Raw genomic sequence first — 19,168 nt, forward strand, 5'->3', positions numbered from 1 at the left:
GTTTTGACTTGTTTATTGTTTCACTGTCGCCAATTGTTACCATGGCAATATCTGTTGTTTTATTGTGTGTTGATGGCAGCGGCGATTTTAATTTCACTTGGACGCAAAGTTTTAGCCAATGGACTGTCCAAATTGCAACTACAGCATTTAAAAAGGGTGCTATTGCTAAATTCAAAAGGATTTCACCATGATTAAACAAAAGGATCCTTTTTTTTTAATGGCGAGTAAAGGGTATTGCCGCTTTAAAATGCTATACAGGCATTGTAAACATCGAAAAAAATGAATAGATGTAATTTATTTCCATTATTATAATTTATCAACGGGCCTTGAGTTTAGACAAAGCTCACATGAAACCTTTTTAATTAGGAGTAGAAACAAACATTAACAGTTTCTTTTTATTTTAGCATTTTGGTCTGTTTTCTCCATGTTAGCAGGGTTACCAGGTGGCTTCTCCAAAAATACTGGATACAATGATGAAGGGTGCGACCTCTCACCGCTCCATGCTGTTTCCTCCTCTCCTTGGCCCCAACCCCAGGGTTCCTGACACCTCCTCCTGATTGGCTGCATCCCAGCAGCAGCCAATCAGGATGGAGGAAGCTGCCCAGCCCCCTAGCAATAGGCCTTCTCGTTTACCCAAGCCGGTCAGGTCACTATGTCCAGAGAGGTAACACCGGAGACATACATGTCCAGTATTACCTCTAATTTTTTACTGAACAGTGTCCAAATACAGGACAATCCGGTTGAATATTGGACACCTGGTAACCCTGTATGTTAGATTATGCCACCTGCATTCACATTGACCTTTCTGAGTTAATGTAGATTATACTTATTTAAACTCAGCAATCTTATCTCTCATTACCTGTGCCGATTTCTTTTGCCCGACTCATCTTCTGACACTGGGTCAATATCAGGAAGGGGGATGATGTAGCCGCTGTCAGCACTAAGTCTCTGCTCATCAAAACCACTCTCTCTGTCCTTCATTTTGTTTTCATTCTTGTAAGTCACCCCGATGTAGGTGTTGTCACTGTCGCTTCTCATGCGAGTGACGGCTGGATGGTCACTCTTAAGGAAGTCGTGGTGAATTTTCTCATAGCACTGCAAGGAACCATATATTTACACGTTATATAACTAGCTTTGTAACATTAAATATTTTCATCTTAAATATGTTTTTGTGCAGTTGTGTGTGTATGTGTAATAGTGACCAGGCTAACATTAGGCAGGATATCTGCAGCATACTTCTTAGAAAACTTTACTGACAGTAAGTGCTTTGCTATAGCTGTTTTTATTCCATGTTACCATATTCAATGCCTAGAATCTGTATCTCACGCTTTTCAAAGGTATTATCAAAATGGGGGAAATGTGGAATGGTATAGTGCAAGGGTGGCTAACTCAGGTTCTCAAGGGCCATCAACAGGTCCCGGCTTCAGCACAGGTGTCTCAATCAGTGGCACAGTCTTTGACTGAGCCACTGATTGAGCCACCTATGCTAAAGCTCGACTGAGCCACTGATTGAGCCACCTGTGCTAAAGCAAGGATATCCTAAAAACCTGACCTGTTGGTGGCCCTTGGGGACAGGAGTTGGCCACCTCTGGTATAGTCCAATAGGCACAAAAAAAACACCATGTGAGAATATATATTTCTTTACCTTTTTGTATTCCACAGGAAGGAGGTTTTCGACTATGTCACTTAAATGTTGAAATGAAGGTCTTTTCTCAGGCTCACTGTGCCAGCACTTTCCCATGATGTCATAACTGTAGAGAAAAGGTTAAAAAAAAATCAGGATAAGAGTCATTCCGAACCCCTATTCTGGCTGCGAAAGAGTTAAGGAAATAGAAGGAAAAATAGGTTCTTGTAGCACACATCTACGATACTTACATTTCATGGGTGGCATGGTCAGGTTTTACCATTCTGTAGCCACTTTTGATCTTGTTGTAGAATGTAGAATCCACAATCATCCCTGGGTAAGGTGTGCCCCCTGATGGTAGAATGGAAAATGCATAAGTGTTTTGTATTTCTTGCCATGGGTGGCCGGATTTCTGTAGATTCTAACTGGAATATTCTGCATAAATGAATATCAAGGGGGGCAATGTATCAACATAAAGAGAGTATTTGTGAAACATTGCTTAATTTTCTGCTTACGTTTGCATCAAATGTAAGAAATACTTGCCTACGTGTGACACAAAATATTCATAAATTGACGCAAACAGACGCATGATGAAAATGACACAATTTTATTACAAATGTGCCATGTTACATCACCCCTTAAACGTATTTGTGTTTTTCTTTGTACCTACCAAGAGAGAAGATTTCCCAGAGCAGGATGCCAAATGACCAGACATCACTCAGGGTTGTATACAGATTATCAAAGATGCTCTCGGGTGCCATCCACTTGACTGGGAGGAATGTCTATAAAATAACAACGAAATTGTCTATGGTACACTGTAAAAAACACAACTTGGTCATTAAGAAATTAAAGGAGTAAAAAATAGGTTTCTTTTATACTTCATATTATCAAATGCTGATTCAACAGTGCTATATTTATTAGTGTAAGACTCTAAGTAGCAGGTTTTTTCATGTGGAAGACTGGTCTATTGAGACATTTCTCCTCCATTACAGAGGTGGATGAGAATTTTCACAGCTAGTGCTAGGACCTGCATAGTGGTCATGCCGTGACGTGGCTGCAGGCTTATAACGCTTTGGCCAAAGAGTTTAACTAAATGACCCATACTTATGAGAAGACAAACAGTTAAGTATTTAACTACTGTATTTTTTGTCATATTGGATGTAGCATTGGCTATTTTTGTCTTTTATTGTATACATTTGGTCACACCCCATAGCACTCCTTTTGACACAAATATATATGATGTGGTGAGTGTTGGGGTTAGAGCTTGCAGGGATTGTGTGTGTAAGTCTCAAAGAAAGTACATTTTCCAGGAAAGTAAGAACAACAGACATTGGGCATGGACGTAGCAAAGCCAAAGATAAATGTTTGCTTTTCACCGGTTCTTAAAGTGAATAGCGGTTATGGGGTTGGAGTGCCAGAAACATGGTATATAATGGTATCTGAACTGCAGGTATAACAATAAACATCACCACTGTACAGTGAGCGAAGGTAGAGCTGATACATACGCTGCCTTTAGAAACATAGTTGGAATCGTGCATGATGTCCCTTGCCAGACCAAAGTCGCAGATCTTCACAATTTTCCCCTGCGCCAGAAGCACATTACGAGCCGCCAAGTCACGGTGCACACACTGAGCGGGGGAGGAAGAAGAGGAAAAATACATCCAGTTACATTTCACTGGACTTCACAGGAATGTCCCCAACATGTCCAGTTTCTGCTGTCTGCGCTCTACTTACATTCTTAGATGCTAAAAACTCCATCCCTCTGGCAACCTGGTAAGTAAAGCTGAGCAAATCGAGCAGCGTGAGGCCCTCAAATCCATCATCCGAGAGGAGATTCTTTACTTCTAATTGTATTCAAATAAAATGAAAGAAGAGATTATTAGGTAACATGTTAATGTCTTCACCTTTAATGGTAAAAAAACAAATAACTATTAACGGATGACACATTTACAAAAAAAAAAAAAACACTCTTTATATACGAGATTGGTTTATCTTATATATTGAATTGTCATTTATTTTCCAAAAAGCTTTATACTGATTTATGTATTGCGGTAAAAGGGTTTTACAAGGTAGTAGTATCAAGAAATCCTACACTTGTTGAACAAGAGGGCAAAGTTTGTTGGACCTCATGTAATACAATGTGTGAACGGGAGAGAACCTTTTTCCAATAAATCCCTTTTATCTTTAAAAGCAAAGTGGTTTAGTAGAATGGACCTAATTAAAATAACACGTTCACTGCAAATCCCCACTGGCAGTGGTTAAACCAAGGTTGTAATATTAATCAATAGCAGAAATGCTTATCCAGGAAACATATTAATTAGCGTATATTAAGGGTACCTGCTCATGTAAGAATATGCCAACCGAAGGCACAGAATTTTACAGTAAAATTCTCTGCTATTTTACAAACCTACAGCTTGTGTATTATATTTTGGGCCATTCTTTTTTTGTCATTAAAAAGACAAAAATAAAGTATGATTAAAAAAAACATGACTAAAAGTTCCAAACACGGGGTTTAAAAAACTCATACACCAAAGCTAATTTTGAAGCTCTGTTACCTGACATAGTTTTCTTCTTGTAAGATGCAGGACGGTCATAGAAGGATCTCTGGATATCAGAATATTTGGAGGATTCCTTCATTTCAAGCATCGGTACATACTGTGTGGTGTCAGCCTGTTTCATGTCCATGTAGTCCCCGTTGTTTTCAAAGGACAAAATGACATAGCTACAATAGAAATGATTCATTGTTGGTTATGGAACTAATGTCTATGGCATGTCAAGAATATCAATAGTGCTGAATGCATGTTAAATAGACAAATATTATTTCAATGTAGACTTTTTTATTGACCTATGTGTCATATTTCATTGCATTGTTTTAATGTATTGTACAACAGTACGTGTTCTACTATGAATTGTGATGAAAAAATGTTTCACATTATTTTACATTAAACCAGTTCTTATTGATCTTAAGAACAAACAGTTTGAGTTATACAGTATGTTATAAATTAGTGAAAGCTGCTCAAATGAACAATTTTCAGAAAGGCCATATATTCTCTACTCTACCTGAAGTCCAAGTAGAATCACACAAGATTTACTACAATTAGTCCCTCCCACCCCCCTTCACCCCCCCCCCCCCCCCATTTCTCAAGCAAGTTTAATGCTTACGTTTACAAGCTCTGCAATTTTAAAATTGCTGCCTGTAATTTAATATCAGCAAGTGCAGCCATATTCATTTTGTCATCTTTAGGCCTCCACGCTTTGGAATGCATTTTCTGGAGCATAAAACAGCTAGAGGCAATATGGATTGGCTCACGAGCAAGGAAGATGTCAGCGGAAATTTTGACATCACAAGCCCCCAAAAAGTTAAAAATACATTTTAAATCATTGGGGTAAAGGGAGGAAAGGGAACAAAACACAGTTAGACTGGGGTGGTTGTGTTCCAGGACAGGGGACAATTCAGTTGAGCATTAAAAAAAGGGAGCCCGGGAGAATTGCTGCATTGACACTTTCTCTACTGGACAAACCATACGATAATGCATTATTGTTTCCTTTAACGGCAGACAGGTTAATGTGCAGAACCTGTTGGAAGCATTTTTTTTCCCAATGGAGGTTAACAACTGGTTAACTCCTATTTCAACAGCCCTTCAATAATGATTACATTTTTATTTAAGTAGTAGTATTTTTCCAACCTTCTTGTGCTCTCGTCAACTGGGTTCAGCCCAAAGATATCCAGGTCCTTCTTTTGCTTGTCTGGGTGTCGGCTCAGGAAGTTATCCCTGTTCTTGTGAAGGTAATTCACTAGGTCTCCATAGAAGCAGTATTCAGTAATGATGTAAATAGGTCCTAAGAAATGAAGTGCAAAAAATGAAGCGTTCTATTGAAAGTCACACTAAGGAAAGATTGTAGGATTTTGGAAGAAGAAGCATTCACTTGGTCAACAAATTACTCAATATATTATTGAAATATTATATGTATACCTGATTTCGTGCAGGCTCCCAATAAGTTCACTATATTAAGATGAGCTCCTAGATGGGTCATTATCTTGAGTTCAGACATTAGAGCTTGTTTTTCACTTGATCTAGCAGTGGCTGTTGAGTACAAAGAATATAAAACTGTAGATAAATATTAACAAGATAACTGTAATTATCATTCTAAAGACAGATCACAGTGCATGTGTTTTAAATAACATTTCACTAATACAGACATCTGCTTGCTGAGGCACCAAATCTGTCAAAATATATGCATTGATATCGAGGAGTCAGGGAGCGCAGTACACCGGTGGAGGCATAAAAAACATGTTTTTATGCCTCCAGTGGTGTACTGCGCTCCCTGATTTCTCGATATCAGCACGAATAGAGGATCAACAAGGAAGGTCCAGTGAAGGTTGAGCTGCAATCTGTCACCGTTAGTATCTTTAGAAAAATATATATATATATTTATTTATTGTGTTCGTTGTTTTTTTTATTCACATCATTAATAGTACAGGACACTAGCAGGAGCGCCTGGTGAATCTCCGTGTTCTTTAAAATATATGCATTATAAGGTCTCACTTACGTTTTAGCATTTTCACAGCTACTTTCATCACAGGCTGAGAACGACTTAACCCGTATACAGTGCCTTCAACTACTTTCCCAAATGCACCTGATCCAAGGATACGACCTGCAGATCACAAATTGTAGTATTTATTATATTGCACCAACATGTACTCTATAATCTCTATAACATATTAATTGGTATCTTAAAGCAGAATTGAGTGCTCCTTTGCGAAATGGGTGTGGCTAATCGAAGTAAAAACTGAAGAGTCCTCCTTGTTAGAAATCAGTGAATCAATCACACACATTTACATTTGGTACATATTTTAAGCTTTTGTGGCAGGACAAAAAAAAAGTCACAAAAATAATAAACTTCACAAAAATCACCAGACGTACTCAGACAACAACTATGACCCCAACGTTTGTGAACATTTAGGCAAAAGTTGCCCAATATTGGGGAGTTCCTTACAAACTTGCATTAAAAAAAAAAAATAGCAATGAATTAAAATGTTCACATTTGATAAAATTAATTAAAAGATTCTAAGGACATTTTGCAAAGCAAATAAGTTCACAAATCTTTTTTAACGATTAAGGGGCCAGAAGGCAGAAGGCAACTGTGATTATTTTAGGGGCATTCAAAACAAGTGTTTATGTCAAAGCAAGTAATACTGTATTACTTTAAAAAGCACAGTATGTAAGTGCTGCGGTCTCAAATCTGATGTTTGTGAGTAATCCTTTCATAACATACAGGACCCCTATAAGCTCATATTGAACCCCCAAAATAACCACAACATGTATATGCGTATAAGTGTCAAAGAGGAGTGCTACTGAGCATGGCAATATATATTTAAAACCAGAGACAGAACATGAAACACAGACAGATCCCAGTGCTACATCCAATGACACAAATACACAAATAGCACTGGGCTCTGTCTGTGTTTCATGTTCTGTCTCTGGTTTTAAAGAATCCTTTCATAAGCACTGCAATTAACCTATCCCTTGGAATCCCATCTTGAATCAATAGGCAATCTAAGATCATGTCATCTCTATACAACATTTCATTGTCTTTCTTACCCAGAACTAGACCATCCCTTGGAAATTCCCATCTTGAATCATAGGGCAATTGCATTGGATCCACGTAAATATACTCATGGCCATCAGGGCTGATTGACTCTATAACACGCCATCTTATTTCATACCTTGGTTTCTGAAGGAAAAAAAAAAACACATGATGTGCAATTGACGTGTATATCCTGAGTGCAAATCAATTTAAGAGCAGAACTGTGCATCAAGTGTTACCTGCTTCCATATGATGACAAGTACAATAAGTGATATGATGACAATCACCAGCAAAACCAGAACTGCAGCGGCCACTGTTAGTTCAGAACGTAAAGCTGAAGCACAAAAAAAAAAATACTTTAGAATAATACAATAAAAAAAGCATCATATCAAAGCACCAGAAACTTGCAAAGTAATTGAATGATGGAATACAGTACCAAAAAACCTGAAGATTGCTTGTTTGCAGATTATTGGTAAAAGCAGATTATGTTTTTTTTTTTTAAAGAAGAGCATAAAATGATACAGTAGAAATGATATATTTATTGAATAACCAATGTTTAAAAATTCTAACATTTTGGAACTCTTCAAAAATCCAATAGTTGAATGAAAATTATACAATTATTGTCTGAAAGAAAATGCAAACGTCAATCTTAATTTCCTTAAAATCCGATCCTGCTTAATTTTAGAATTAGGCAGAACCATAAAAATATATCACCATGGAAGAATTTATGTCCAACTGTTTTGTGCATGACAGTTATGGTCATAAATAGAACAATATTTATAAGATGGTTATTAGACTCTGCTTGCTGAAGCACCAAAATATTAGAATGTATCATGGTTTGCATTTTTGTTTTATTCATGCATGAAAAATAAACTGCAGTGCTCATAAGATCTAGAATTTGTACAATATATAAAGTACTTAACCAAAAAGATTAAAGTTCCACCTGTTCCGATATGGAATTGCCACGAGTGCTCAGCAAGATTGAAATCCTGTGGATTGATGCGGGGGGATATCACGCAGACTTGGTGAAGAATAAGCAAACTAGTTCATTTCATAGCATCAACGCTTTGTTCCTTTACGTGGATCTATGATCATTACCAAAGTCCATGGAAAGGACCGAAACACTGATGTTTTTGACCAAGTCTGCGTGAGTGCCGGTTTCCTCCCCGCATTTACCTACAAAGATGTTGTTGCTCGTCATGTCTACGTTTCACTTTATTGATTGGTTACAAATTATATGTTTTACTTACTGGGTGCAACTAGCTTCAGTTCTCGAGTCACAAGACCAAGCTCATTTCTCGCTATGCATCGTATTGCCAAAGTCTCTTCAACCTTCTTAAAGGTCACCTGGCTTTCCACTGTGTTTTCTTCTTCCATATGAGTTTCCATACTGATTTCTGAGCCATTGATTGTGAGGAGGGACCATGAAGTATCATTATTGCATCTGGGAAGAACAACACATTCAATATCATTAACGCACAATATGGTCTTATATATCCTTAGAGGGTGATGCTGTTATCCAAGACTAACGTGTAAACTCTCAAATGCTCACCTTTTAATGTCCCTGCAAACTAACCATTCCACATCAGGAAGAGGTATCCCTTTGGCCAAACACCCTACTGTCTGCTCGCCTGATGAGCCATGGTGGTCATCCACCAATTCCAATATCAAAGCAGGAACTGCAAGGAAATGCACAGATATGTCATATGCAGCCAGTGTATAATGAATTATTGCATGTGTTAAAGCAGCAGTCCCCGTGTATGTTTTCTTTTGAACCCTTTGTTGGTTTTCTTTTTTACAAGAATGGGAACCAGGGGGTCCCTGGAGCTTAAAAGCTTTATTTTCAGCTCTGGGGGACACGCGGGTTCCCGAGATACTGTTGAACATAACACATTGCAGTCCCCTCCAGGGAAAACCAGTTTCAATCTCCCGCATTAGGAGCGCAAAACGGGAGTCCCAGCATCATGGCGTGGCTTCCTTTTGGTCCGCGTGATGCAGAGTATTTAAATACCAGGTACCGGTGCTACGATCAGGAATAAGTATCCCTGGAACGGCACTAGTTTCAGCTTTGGAGGGCGGGGGCCCTGATTCCCGTTCTGGTGCTGTAAGTAACACCATTTTTGACTGGTCTTACTCACGCCTTTGAACATTAGGGTCAGGCAACGAGTGGAATGCGCATTCAACGGGAGACAAGCATAAGAGTAGGAAGATAGTGGTGACACCTTCACCATAATCGCAGGCTGCCACTTCTTAGGCCGTGTCCATAGTCCACGCAACGGGGCGTGTGAGTGTGTGCACATCTCAAACAAAAGGCCGTACCTCAATGAGGATGGCAACCCTGTGCCCAGGACATAACGAGAGGTAACTCACAATGTATTACTTCCTGGTAAAACATTTTCTAAATAAAAAAAACAGAGCGTGCAACCATGTGCCCGATGGAGCGCGACGGCACGGCAAATTTTTCGCGCGCCAATTTTTAACATTTTGGCGGGTCACGTGCGCGGTTCAGCCAACGAGGACGAACCGCTCACCTGACGTTACGGGCATTCTTCCGGCATGCCTCCAACACGCCTCCCTATCGCGTCTTCTCCTCCAGATCCCACAGGCCACGGATCGCCTCTGCAGCAGGTGCGCAGGACGCCCTGCGCTCCGTCGCGCTCCCACTATATCCGATGGCTTAGCTTCAAATAACAAACTACAGGCTACACCTAGATCAAAAGCCATGTACTATCACGTTCAACGGACAGACTCATGCTTTTCAAACGTGTCTCTTGTCTGGAACATGGCAGAAGTGTTCATTTATGGGAATTAAGGACCGGTAACAATGTTACTGTACAAGTCATACAAATAAACAAATCAGTTATGCCCAATGTTTACCTTTGATCTGCAATTCAAATGAGTAGCTTTTTATTTCAGCGTCATTTTGAGCTACAATAGTGTACAGTCCGCTGTCTTCTTCTTTCGCACGTATCAGTTTTAATTTAACTTGGTACCTGTGAAATAGACATCATTTATTATTTTCTTTTGAAAATGAGATAGAAGACATGCATTAAAACCTGCAGCGTTCTGATTAGATACAGCAATTTTAACTGTTACGCAAATTCCACTAACATTGTATTGGCAACACGGTTAAAAAAAGTTTGCTCTTCAACATTACCAATTTACTAAATTACTAATATCGTAATCCAATGCATATCAGCCCCCTAGTTAATATTGCTTTAGTAAGTAACAGAGGTGTTCATTAAGATGAGAATCAGGTTTCTAAAATGTGTTTATGATGTATAAAATATGCATGGTACATACAACCGAGGGCCTTATTCTATATATGTTCCAAAAGGCTACTTCAGACCATATAGAATTACTTCAACTTTGACCAAACATGCCACTAATTTCACTCCTGTGTCCAAATTTTGTTACAGTTCCAAAGTGCCGGGAAACAGTTTCATGTGAGGAGAATCCTGCTCGTCTCCTCTAGGAGACCTGCATGTTGAAGAATTTGTCAGTTTTTATAAATGCCATCAAGTTGCTAACCATGAAACTTCATGGAGTGATAATGTAGTCTGTGAGACACAGCAAGCCTTAGCATCATTGATAGTGTTTGAATGCCAGCAATGTTCTCTAATTGACTACGAGATGTTATATAACAATGACAAAACGGCTATCATTTCAGCACATGATTAATCAACATCAAATGTTTCTGGAGTGGAATAAATATATTAGAAGACATGCAAATATGTATATTAATAATGTAAAGTTTTTTTTCACGTACTTGGTTTCCAGAGTCTTAGCTGTGCTAGTGATGATCTCTGTCAGATTCTCAATGATGGTCAAGTTATCTTTCAACCAGAATACTTTTGGAGTTGGGTAGGCGTGCAAATATACTGAAAAGCTTTTCACTTCATGGAGATTAGCGAATTCCAGCAATCCAAACTTGGGGTCCAGGTTGATAAACCCTTTCTCTATAAATTGTTAAACAAAATAGTAAATGGAATTAGGCTAATTAGAGTGTCAGTTGATTACTTTTTGCATTTCTAAAATTGGGAAGACTACCTCATTCCATGTGGTTAGTATACTATATATCATTCTATACTAGGCTTGTATAAATTTAGACACCGAAATAAATTGTTCTTTTTTTTTTCTTACGTGTTTACCATAAATAAAATTAAGTGGTATATTCCTAAACTTATTTTTTTTATTAGGCCTTGCACACACAGTAGTCGTTCTTACCATAAACTGTCATAGTAACCGTCTTCACTTCTTTAGCATCTTGTGTTGCATGTACCACAGCACACTCATATTCCCCAGAGTCCTTCACTGTAGCATTTGGGATAGTCAGGGTGTATTCCAATTTCTGGAATGGTACCTTGGTTTCTTGAACTTGTATGATACCAATACCTTTCTACAAACAAATACGGCATATTAGTGCTCAAGATGAAAAGAAAGAGACATGTAACTGAACAGAATATGTTGGGAGAGAAGAAATAAATGGGTCAAATGTGTTAAATGTTTCTTTAACCATTATCCACTGATATAACAGTATCAACTATGGTCACCCCGTCAGTGCACAATGACTATTGGAAAATTCATTTAGACTAAAGTCTTCCCAAAATGCTTAAAACATGAATTTACAACACCGCTCCTGTATGTGCTCAAAAGTATTACAGTGTCAATATTGTTTACCTGTTTTCCAGGGTAGTTCCACTGTAATTGAACCACTTCATTTTCAAGTACCACACAGGAGACAGTGATGGTTTCCCCAGCTGTAAACACAGTTTTTGGAGCTTCCATCTCAACGGAAATATTATGTGACGCTAAAATGGGAAAGCAAAATCGGTACATTATGCCAATTTAGTGCATACAAGGGGCACCAGATGGCGCATTATGGAGGGATATTCTGTGATATTCTGCGTTATCATTGCCATTGAATCCTATGGAAAATCTGAGACATTCTGTGTTACAATGAGATATTCTGCGTTATGAGCGGTTGCAATAACCCTGGCTATATCTGTCATTTGTCAAAAGCTGGAAACATTATTAGCGAATAAAATAAACCGTAACGGCATTGTTCCCATGCTTTTGGCTAAGGTAAAGGACCTTCTTGTTTGTGCGTTGTGTTGCTCTTTTAGGAAGAGCTCTGAAGCTCATTAATGATATGTATATCATAAATAATTACCTTATGCTGATGTCACGGACTCACTGCAACTGTTAAAACAGGGGTGCTCAAATACAGTCATCAAGTGCCACCAACAAGGCAGGTTGTTAGGGTATTCGTGCTTCAGCACCGGTGGTTCAGTCATTTTGATTGAGCCACCTCTGCTGAATATGGGATATCCTTAAAACGTGACCTGTTGGTGGCCTTTGAGGACTGGAGTTTGGAACAACTGTGTTAAACAAACCTGTAATCTCTTGTTTTGATAAATACATTTTGTTCTATCTGAATGTTACATCGTTACATAGGCTCATCATTGTTACATAGCTACCTAGTGCTTTGTAACTAAAAATATGCTACAAATATTTGAAGGTCTTGATTGGGGAGATCTTGGTTCAAGCCCCATTTCAAATGCCTGCTGACCATGGGAAAGTCATACTAATGCCCTGAGTGACACACACACACACACACAAATGTTATTGTAAACTTAAGCATGGACACATCCACTGCAGCAGGTCTAGAGAAAACAAAAGTATTCCCATCGTAATATTCTTGCGCTGCTTTGTAATGCACACATTTCAAGGAAGATTACCTTTCCATGTCTGCAGGATGAACTGGTCGGTTTGAAACACCACACCATTGATCTCGGTTTCACAAATGTATGCTCCCGAAGGGAAGTTTCCAACAAAGCCTTGCTTGCTATCGTAGAAGGCATTTACTGTCCTGTAGTCTTCTGTTTTTAAGGTCACCTGGCCGTTTGGGTCAGTGGTGCGGCATGGGACAATGGCAGATTCATCTTCCTCTACAACAATGATGTGCTCAAGCATAATTGAGGGGACAAAGGCAACAGATGGATCTGTGGAAGCACAAAAAATGGGATTATCACAGTCATGCTCCTTTAAATGTTATTGGAAGTTTAACAGTAATCTATATAGTGGAAAATAAGTCTGTATGTTATATGATATACCTTATTTTGATTTGTTTCTTTAGCTTTGCACAATGTAGCAATGCCTTTCAGGCAGAGTTACAGGTATAGTGATGTAAAAACATTGAAGGATCTATTATTTTGGCAACACTACATCGTAACCGACATCTACAGATCTAGTTTAAATATGCTTATTTCTGCAGGGTCTCGCTAATTACAGAATTAGGCTTATACGTTTCTTTTGTAACACACAACAGTTTCAGAGGAGTCCTCATATGTTTTGTTTCATGGGCTCTCTTGTAACCTTCTGTCCTCCGTTTCCCTGATGACAGTGAGGTGGCCAGTCTTTTAGTGACTGCACTTCACAAATGCCATGTGTTTTAAATGAGTGGCTGCAGTCACCAGATTTGGTGCAGCTCCCCACTCCTAAACGGTTTAAATAAAATGAGAGAGCGGGTATGGTTGGGTTGTAATAAGAGAGCAATGTTAAAATATGCATCCTGAATATCGAGACATGTTATAACCATGAGATGCTTCTACTTTTGATAATAGAAACCTGCAAACCGGAGTGAGTGAATTATCTTGAAGATTTGCACCGTGAGGTTGAATTTGGCATCCAGGGATTTTATCAAAAGCAGGTTTCTTTAACCCAAGCTGTGCTGAAAAGCTGTGTAATAAGGCAGGCATACGCTTATAGGGATCCGTGTTAAAATGAACAAGAAGCAAAAGGTGACACACCTGGGTAGCTCATTTGCATGTCACTACCCAGAATCCCTGGCTGCAGTGGAAGCATTGTATGCGAAGAGATAATGGGGAAAGGCAGACCTGTCTGAGACAAGTGAATGTGCTCACAAGTAGCCTTTTTTATTTGCTATCAAAAGTAGTGTATTTATAAAAATGTGATATACAAACCTGGAACATAGATATATATATCTGTGCCTTCAATATCATTATCTTCTGTCTGAGTGTGATTGTGATAGCAGGTGTATAATCCTGTGTTAGAGGCAGTGGCATTCTTCACTTCAAGCACAGACACAAAAAGACCACTGTTGTTTTCTTCACTTCGAACATCTGTGTCCTGGGTCCTATCTTCATACATTGGGTATTGCCAGATCACCTCGCTTTCACCAGTGCATTTCAGTAAAAAGGAAGCTTGCAGCCGCACAACCATTTCATCCTTTGCGGGGAATATTGAAGGCAAAGGATGTTCACCATAAATGCCCCAAGGACCTGTGTAACAGAGACAATTTCAAGAAATAAACACCAGGGCTCATACATAAGTTTAGAGATATTTAAGCACTGCATGGATCTTCTCATTGATTGAAATAAATGATTTTGACATAAACCCAAAATCAAACAATAGTGCATAGGAGAAAATATTAAGAGTGTGTTTGTTGTCAGTTGCTCTAGAAACTTTAAACACAAAAAGCTCTAGAAACTTAAGTCCTGCCAAGTTGGCATTATTTTATTAATTTATAATATTATTATATGTCATTACGTTACTAATTTATATTATTATTATATGTCATTACGTTATTAAGTTATAATAATATTATATGTCATTACGGTACTAATTTATAATATTATTATATGTCATTATGTTATTAATGTATAATATTATATGCTATAGACAGGTGTTTGTGTAAGTGCAGTTTGCTATTGTAGAAAGCAGTCACTGTCCTGTAGTACTCTGCGCAGGAGACAATGAAACCTTTTGACATTTTCTATATTGTTTTCTGCTTAAAGAAGAAGAGGGCAGTTCTGTAAATGGCAGTTTACAAATGATCGTAGCTGATTTTGAAGACATCACTGGTTGCCAACAGAGGTTTGGCTCCCTAGACATTAGAGATGGGTGAACCAGGCCAAATACGTTTCCCGGAATTGCCAGGTTTTTTTTAGACCAAATCTGTCCCCCCCCCCCCAAAATCCATCAGTGGATTGGGTACTAAAATATCTGAGTGGATTCTCGCGAATCTGCCATTGGATACAGCCCGGGTGGATTTTTGAGAATCCGCACTCAGATTCCATATTAAATCCAAAAATTGTTAAAAAATCTTCTCTCTCCAAATCCGCAAAGAAATTTCACCCATCTTTACTAGTCATATTTTTGCCTGTTTATTTAACACATTCTGAATGCGATACTTGTATTTATTAACCATTCTTTTGATAATTATCCACTATCAACAGGAAAAGATAATGAGCCATATACACTAAGCCAATGGATTGCAAGGTGTCGCCGAGTGCCGCAAGGTGTCTTCTGGCAGAAGACTGCTTAGTAAACATGGGACGATAATATATATGAAAACAGTAATACAATTTAAAAAAAAAGAGTGCAGAGCTTATGATCTTACCGAAAATCAGGAAACATCCCAAAATCAGGGACGTCCTTGTGGCTTGCGCCATTGCTGTTGAAAACTGCAATAAAAAAAAAAAGAAATAAGAATAATAAATAAAAATAAAGCACATAAAAGGGTTTGTTAGCAATGAATTTACAGTAGCATCGGAGGAGGCTGATAGCTAGGTGTGTATTGCCCATTGTAAGCAACAGGCCTGCTATGACATCAAATCAAAAGTGTGATGGAATCCAGCCCAGTGTTTCTGCAGACCTGATGCTATTACACCCGAGTTGCCAACACACCAGCAAAATGGGAATGCAGAACCAGAACCAGTAACCCTAAATCAGTTATTCTATTTTATTTATAGGACGTCAACATATTCCATGGCACAGAACAGTGTGGGGGTAAAAACAAGAACCAAGCCTAAAATACAAGTGAAAACATAATAAGACATTAGGCAACGAGGTCCCTGCTCTGAGAAGCTTACAATCTAAACGGAATGGGAAAGTGATGGCATATAGAGTGTAAGCCCTCATTACCTTCTGTTTATGTAATATACATAACTCTGTACCCCCACTGAATATGTTGGCTCTTTACAAAGAAATAACAACGATAATATAGGTAGGAAGGGGGTATAAAAAACATTCAAGTTCCATTTGCATTTCTAATTATATCATGTTTAGCCCATTTTCTGCTAGAGAAGCAATTTTTCTGTTACAAATGTTATTTTCAATCCAATTACCAGTATGTCTGTTATTGCTGTCAGGGGCATAGATCCTCAAAAGTCCGTTAAATGTTTTATAACTACGTTACCGCCATTTAACATATCGATAGTCGCAACGCATAGCCACAAAGGTGACTAGCGTTACAACGCCCTCACGTTAACGCGGAAAATATCGCATCGATAAATGTTAACCCGTTAGGCTTACTTATATGCTAATCATATGCTGATGAGCCGTTAACCTAGCATCACATATCCAGAAACCTCTGTTAATGTTAGTGCATGGAAATAACATGACGATAGTTAGGTCACATCAAAATCTGCCGTTACTCACATCCAGACCATGAAGTATTCTACGGAATAGTCTTCAAGGGATGTACTCAGTGCAGGACTTAACCTTTTTATTACAAGTTACATGTTTCTTAAAAACATCTATAATAGGGATCATATGGATCAGGGGTGCTCAACTCCAGTCCACAAGACCCGACAACAGATCAGGTTTTCAGAATATCACTGCTTCAACACAGCTGGCTCAATCAGTCCCTGCTTCAGCACAGGTGGCTCAATCAGTCCTTGCTTCTGCACAAATTGAGCCACCTGTGTTGAAGCTGGGATATCCTGAAAACCTGACCAGTTGGGGGGTCTTAAGGGCTGGAGTTGGGCACCCTTGATATAGATGTCTGAAACACATCATAAAATATTGTATGGTTTTTAGTGATTAAAGTGAATGTGTGATATGGTTTTGGGTGACCTACTATGGTATATACTGTATTCATAACTGTATTAAGTATAGGTGTATAATAATGTTTATCCATACATACCTCTACAATAATAATTGTAAACTTATAGTAATGTCCAATAACAATACTATAAATAATAGGGGGGGGGTGGGTTACAAAAGTTAAAAGTTACCTGTTGAGGCCACAGACGTTAGTTGCACAAATTTAACAGACTTCTGGGGATCTACCACAGTGAATGTTCTTTGTATATTCTATTAAAACTCGCGAGCCAGAGCAAGCGCGTCACGACTGAGTCAGTCAATGAATGGGCTATTTTCTCTGTCATACCTAAATTTCCTATACTAATGCACCTTGATATCTGCTATACCAAATAGAGACTACAGCTTACTTGGGAAACTTGAGCGAGACCTTTATATGCTGAACAGGTTTTGTCCTTTCTATTAGTTTGGGGGGATCGAGTAGAGATGTGTTTTCAAAAACTGAACACAAGAGGGAGCTGTGTCACATTCTGACCCCACTCACCGCCACCAGCTACAGCAGTGATTTATTTACACTGCTAGAGAAGCAATTTTTCTGTTACAAATGTTATTTTCAATCCAATTACCAGTATGTCTCTGTTATTGCTGTCAGTGGGATAGATCCTCAGAAGTCCGTTAAATGTTTTATCACTACGTTACCGCCATTTAACATATCGATAGTCGATAGTCAAACTGTTAACCCATTCACTGCCCGAGGGGCACAGAAAACCATTCATTAACGATGTGTTTGCTGGTCCCTCTGGTAACAAAGGGGTTGTAACCCCTGCTGGAACTGTCACAAAATATCTACCTCTTTCCCATGTATGTATGTATGTCTTTGAGTAATGGTATAACTGTTGCATGTTTGAAGGAGGAGGGAAAGGTACTAGAGTAGAGGGAGGAGTTAAAAATGTGTGTGAGCGTAGGGATTATAGTAGGAGCAAAAGGTTTTAGGAGATGGGAGGGAATGGGGATTCCCGTAACATATTCACAATAATGTATGACTATTGCAACATATTTGAAATACACCTCTTAGGTTATGTGATTATCTTCTACATTTTAGATGGTCTTGTAACATAATATCCCATTCTAATGAGATAATATAGATACACACACACACACACACACACACACACACACACACACACACACACACACACACACACACACACACACACACGTATATGTATACTTCATATAAATATTTCCTTGAACCTGCTGTTAATGTATCAGTATTTCAGCATAGGCATAACGACCATCAGAGTGCTTCATGTCTATAAATTCTGATCAACATTCTGAGTTATCCATAATATATACCAGCCCTGATGAACAATTTACTAGATTGTAATTATGTACCGTAAATTTCTATTGGACTTGCCTTGAACAAGGATCGAATGCCATTTTGCACTGTCACCAAGCCTACATCTCCGTAGGAATGCCATTGCAAGTAGATGATAGAAAGCATACTGTAGCAAACACAGGATGTAGCTGTCATAAGCGCATACAGTACATCTCTTAAAATGTCACGTCTTAAAAGCATCCATTCATATTATAATGATAGTCATTTATTTATAATGTGTCAACATATCCTGTAGTGTGGTAGTGTGAAAACAATAAAAACGAAATTATTATTAATATATTATCAAATTACACTTCAAGGAGCTTACAATATAATCGCATTTGAGCATTGTAATGTTTTTTTATTTCATTTTGAAATGGCTGATTGTCTTAAAATGTGCTTGGCAAAAAAAAAAGGAGCAAATTTGTGACATTTTCTCAAAGGTGACAATGCTCAAAATGGAAGGTCCTGGATTTAGGTTCATGCAACTTGCACTTTGGCTTTTAATGTATGGCCATTATTTTTTTGTGAAATTGGAAAATTTGCCACATTTATTGAAAATGTCTACATCTCTAATAACCCTTTCACCGCCGTACGTGTCTGCAGCACATTGGACAACCAGGCAACGCTAGCAGCGAAAGGGCTCAACACAATTGATTATTTATTATACTACAGCACATCAATCCTGAAATAAATAAAAAAAATAGCAATTCAAATCAATGTATTTG

General features: G+C 38.4%; 1 protein-coding gene across 4 annotated transcripts in view; it reads right to left on the bottom strand.

The window, feature by feature from the left end:
- PDGFRA (platelet derived growth factor receptor alpha) overlaps positions 1-19,168 on the bottom strand; it is a 30,305-nt gene that overhangs the window by 2,433 nt on the left and 8,704 nt on the right. For all 4 annotated transcript variants that reach the window (XM_075566517.1, XM_075566527.1, XM_075566542.1 and 1 more), the window contains exons 2-22: positions 15,639-15,702; positions 14,200-14,517; positions 12,955-13,218; positions 11,894-12,024; positions 11,441-11,612; positions 10,983-11,172; positions 10,091-10,206; positions 8,766-8,892; positions 8,464-8,657; positions 7,453-7,547; positions 7,228-7,360; positions 6,176-6,280; positions 5,599-5,709; positions 5,311-5,464; positions 4,180-4,346; positions 3,359-3,468; positions 3,130-3,252; positions 2,295-2,406; positions 1,876-1,975; positions 1,646-1,751; positions 860-1,095 (exon numbers count right to left, since the gene is read on the bottom strand). In XM_075566517.1, the coding sequence (XP_075422632.1) occupies positions 860-1,095; positions 1,646-1,751; positions 1,876-1,975; positions 2,295-2,406; positions 3,130-3,252; positions 3,359-3,468; positions 4,180-4,346; positions 5,311-5,464; positions 5,599-5,709; positions 6,176-6,280; positions 7,228-7,360; positions 7,453-7,547; positions 8,464-8,657; positions 8,766-8,892; positions 10,091-10,206; positions 10,983-11,172; positions 11,441-11,612; positions 11,894-12,024; positions 12,955-13,218; positions 14,200-14,517; positions 15,639-15,690 (3,116 nt within the window). In that variant the 5' untranslated portion in view covers positions 15,691-15,702. The remainder of the gene's footprint in view (positions 1-859; positions 1,096-1,645; positions 1,752-1,875; positions 1,976-2,294; positions 2,407-3,129; positions 3,253-3,358; positions 3,469-4,179; positions 4,347-5,310; positions 5,465-5,598; positions 5,710-6,175; positions 6,281-7,227; positions 7,361-7,452; positions 7,548-8,463; positions 8,658-8,765; positions 8,893-10,090; positions 10,207-10,982; positions 11,173-11,440; positions 11,613-11,893; positions 12,025-12,954; positions 13,219-14,199; positions 14,518-15,638; positions 15,703-19,168) is intronic.

This window comes from Ascaphus truei, chromosome 1 (assembly GCF_040206685.1).
Source record: "Ascaphus truei isolate aAscTru1 chromosome 1, aAscTru1.hap1, whole genome shotgun sequence".
NCBI lineage: Eukaryota > Metazoa > Chordata > Amphibia > Anura > Ascaphidae > Ascaphus > Ascaphus truei.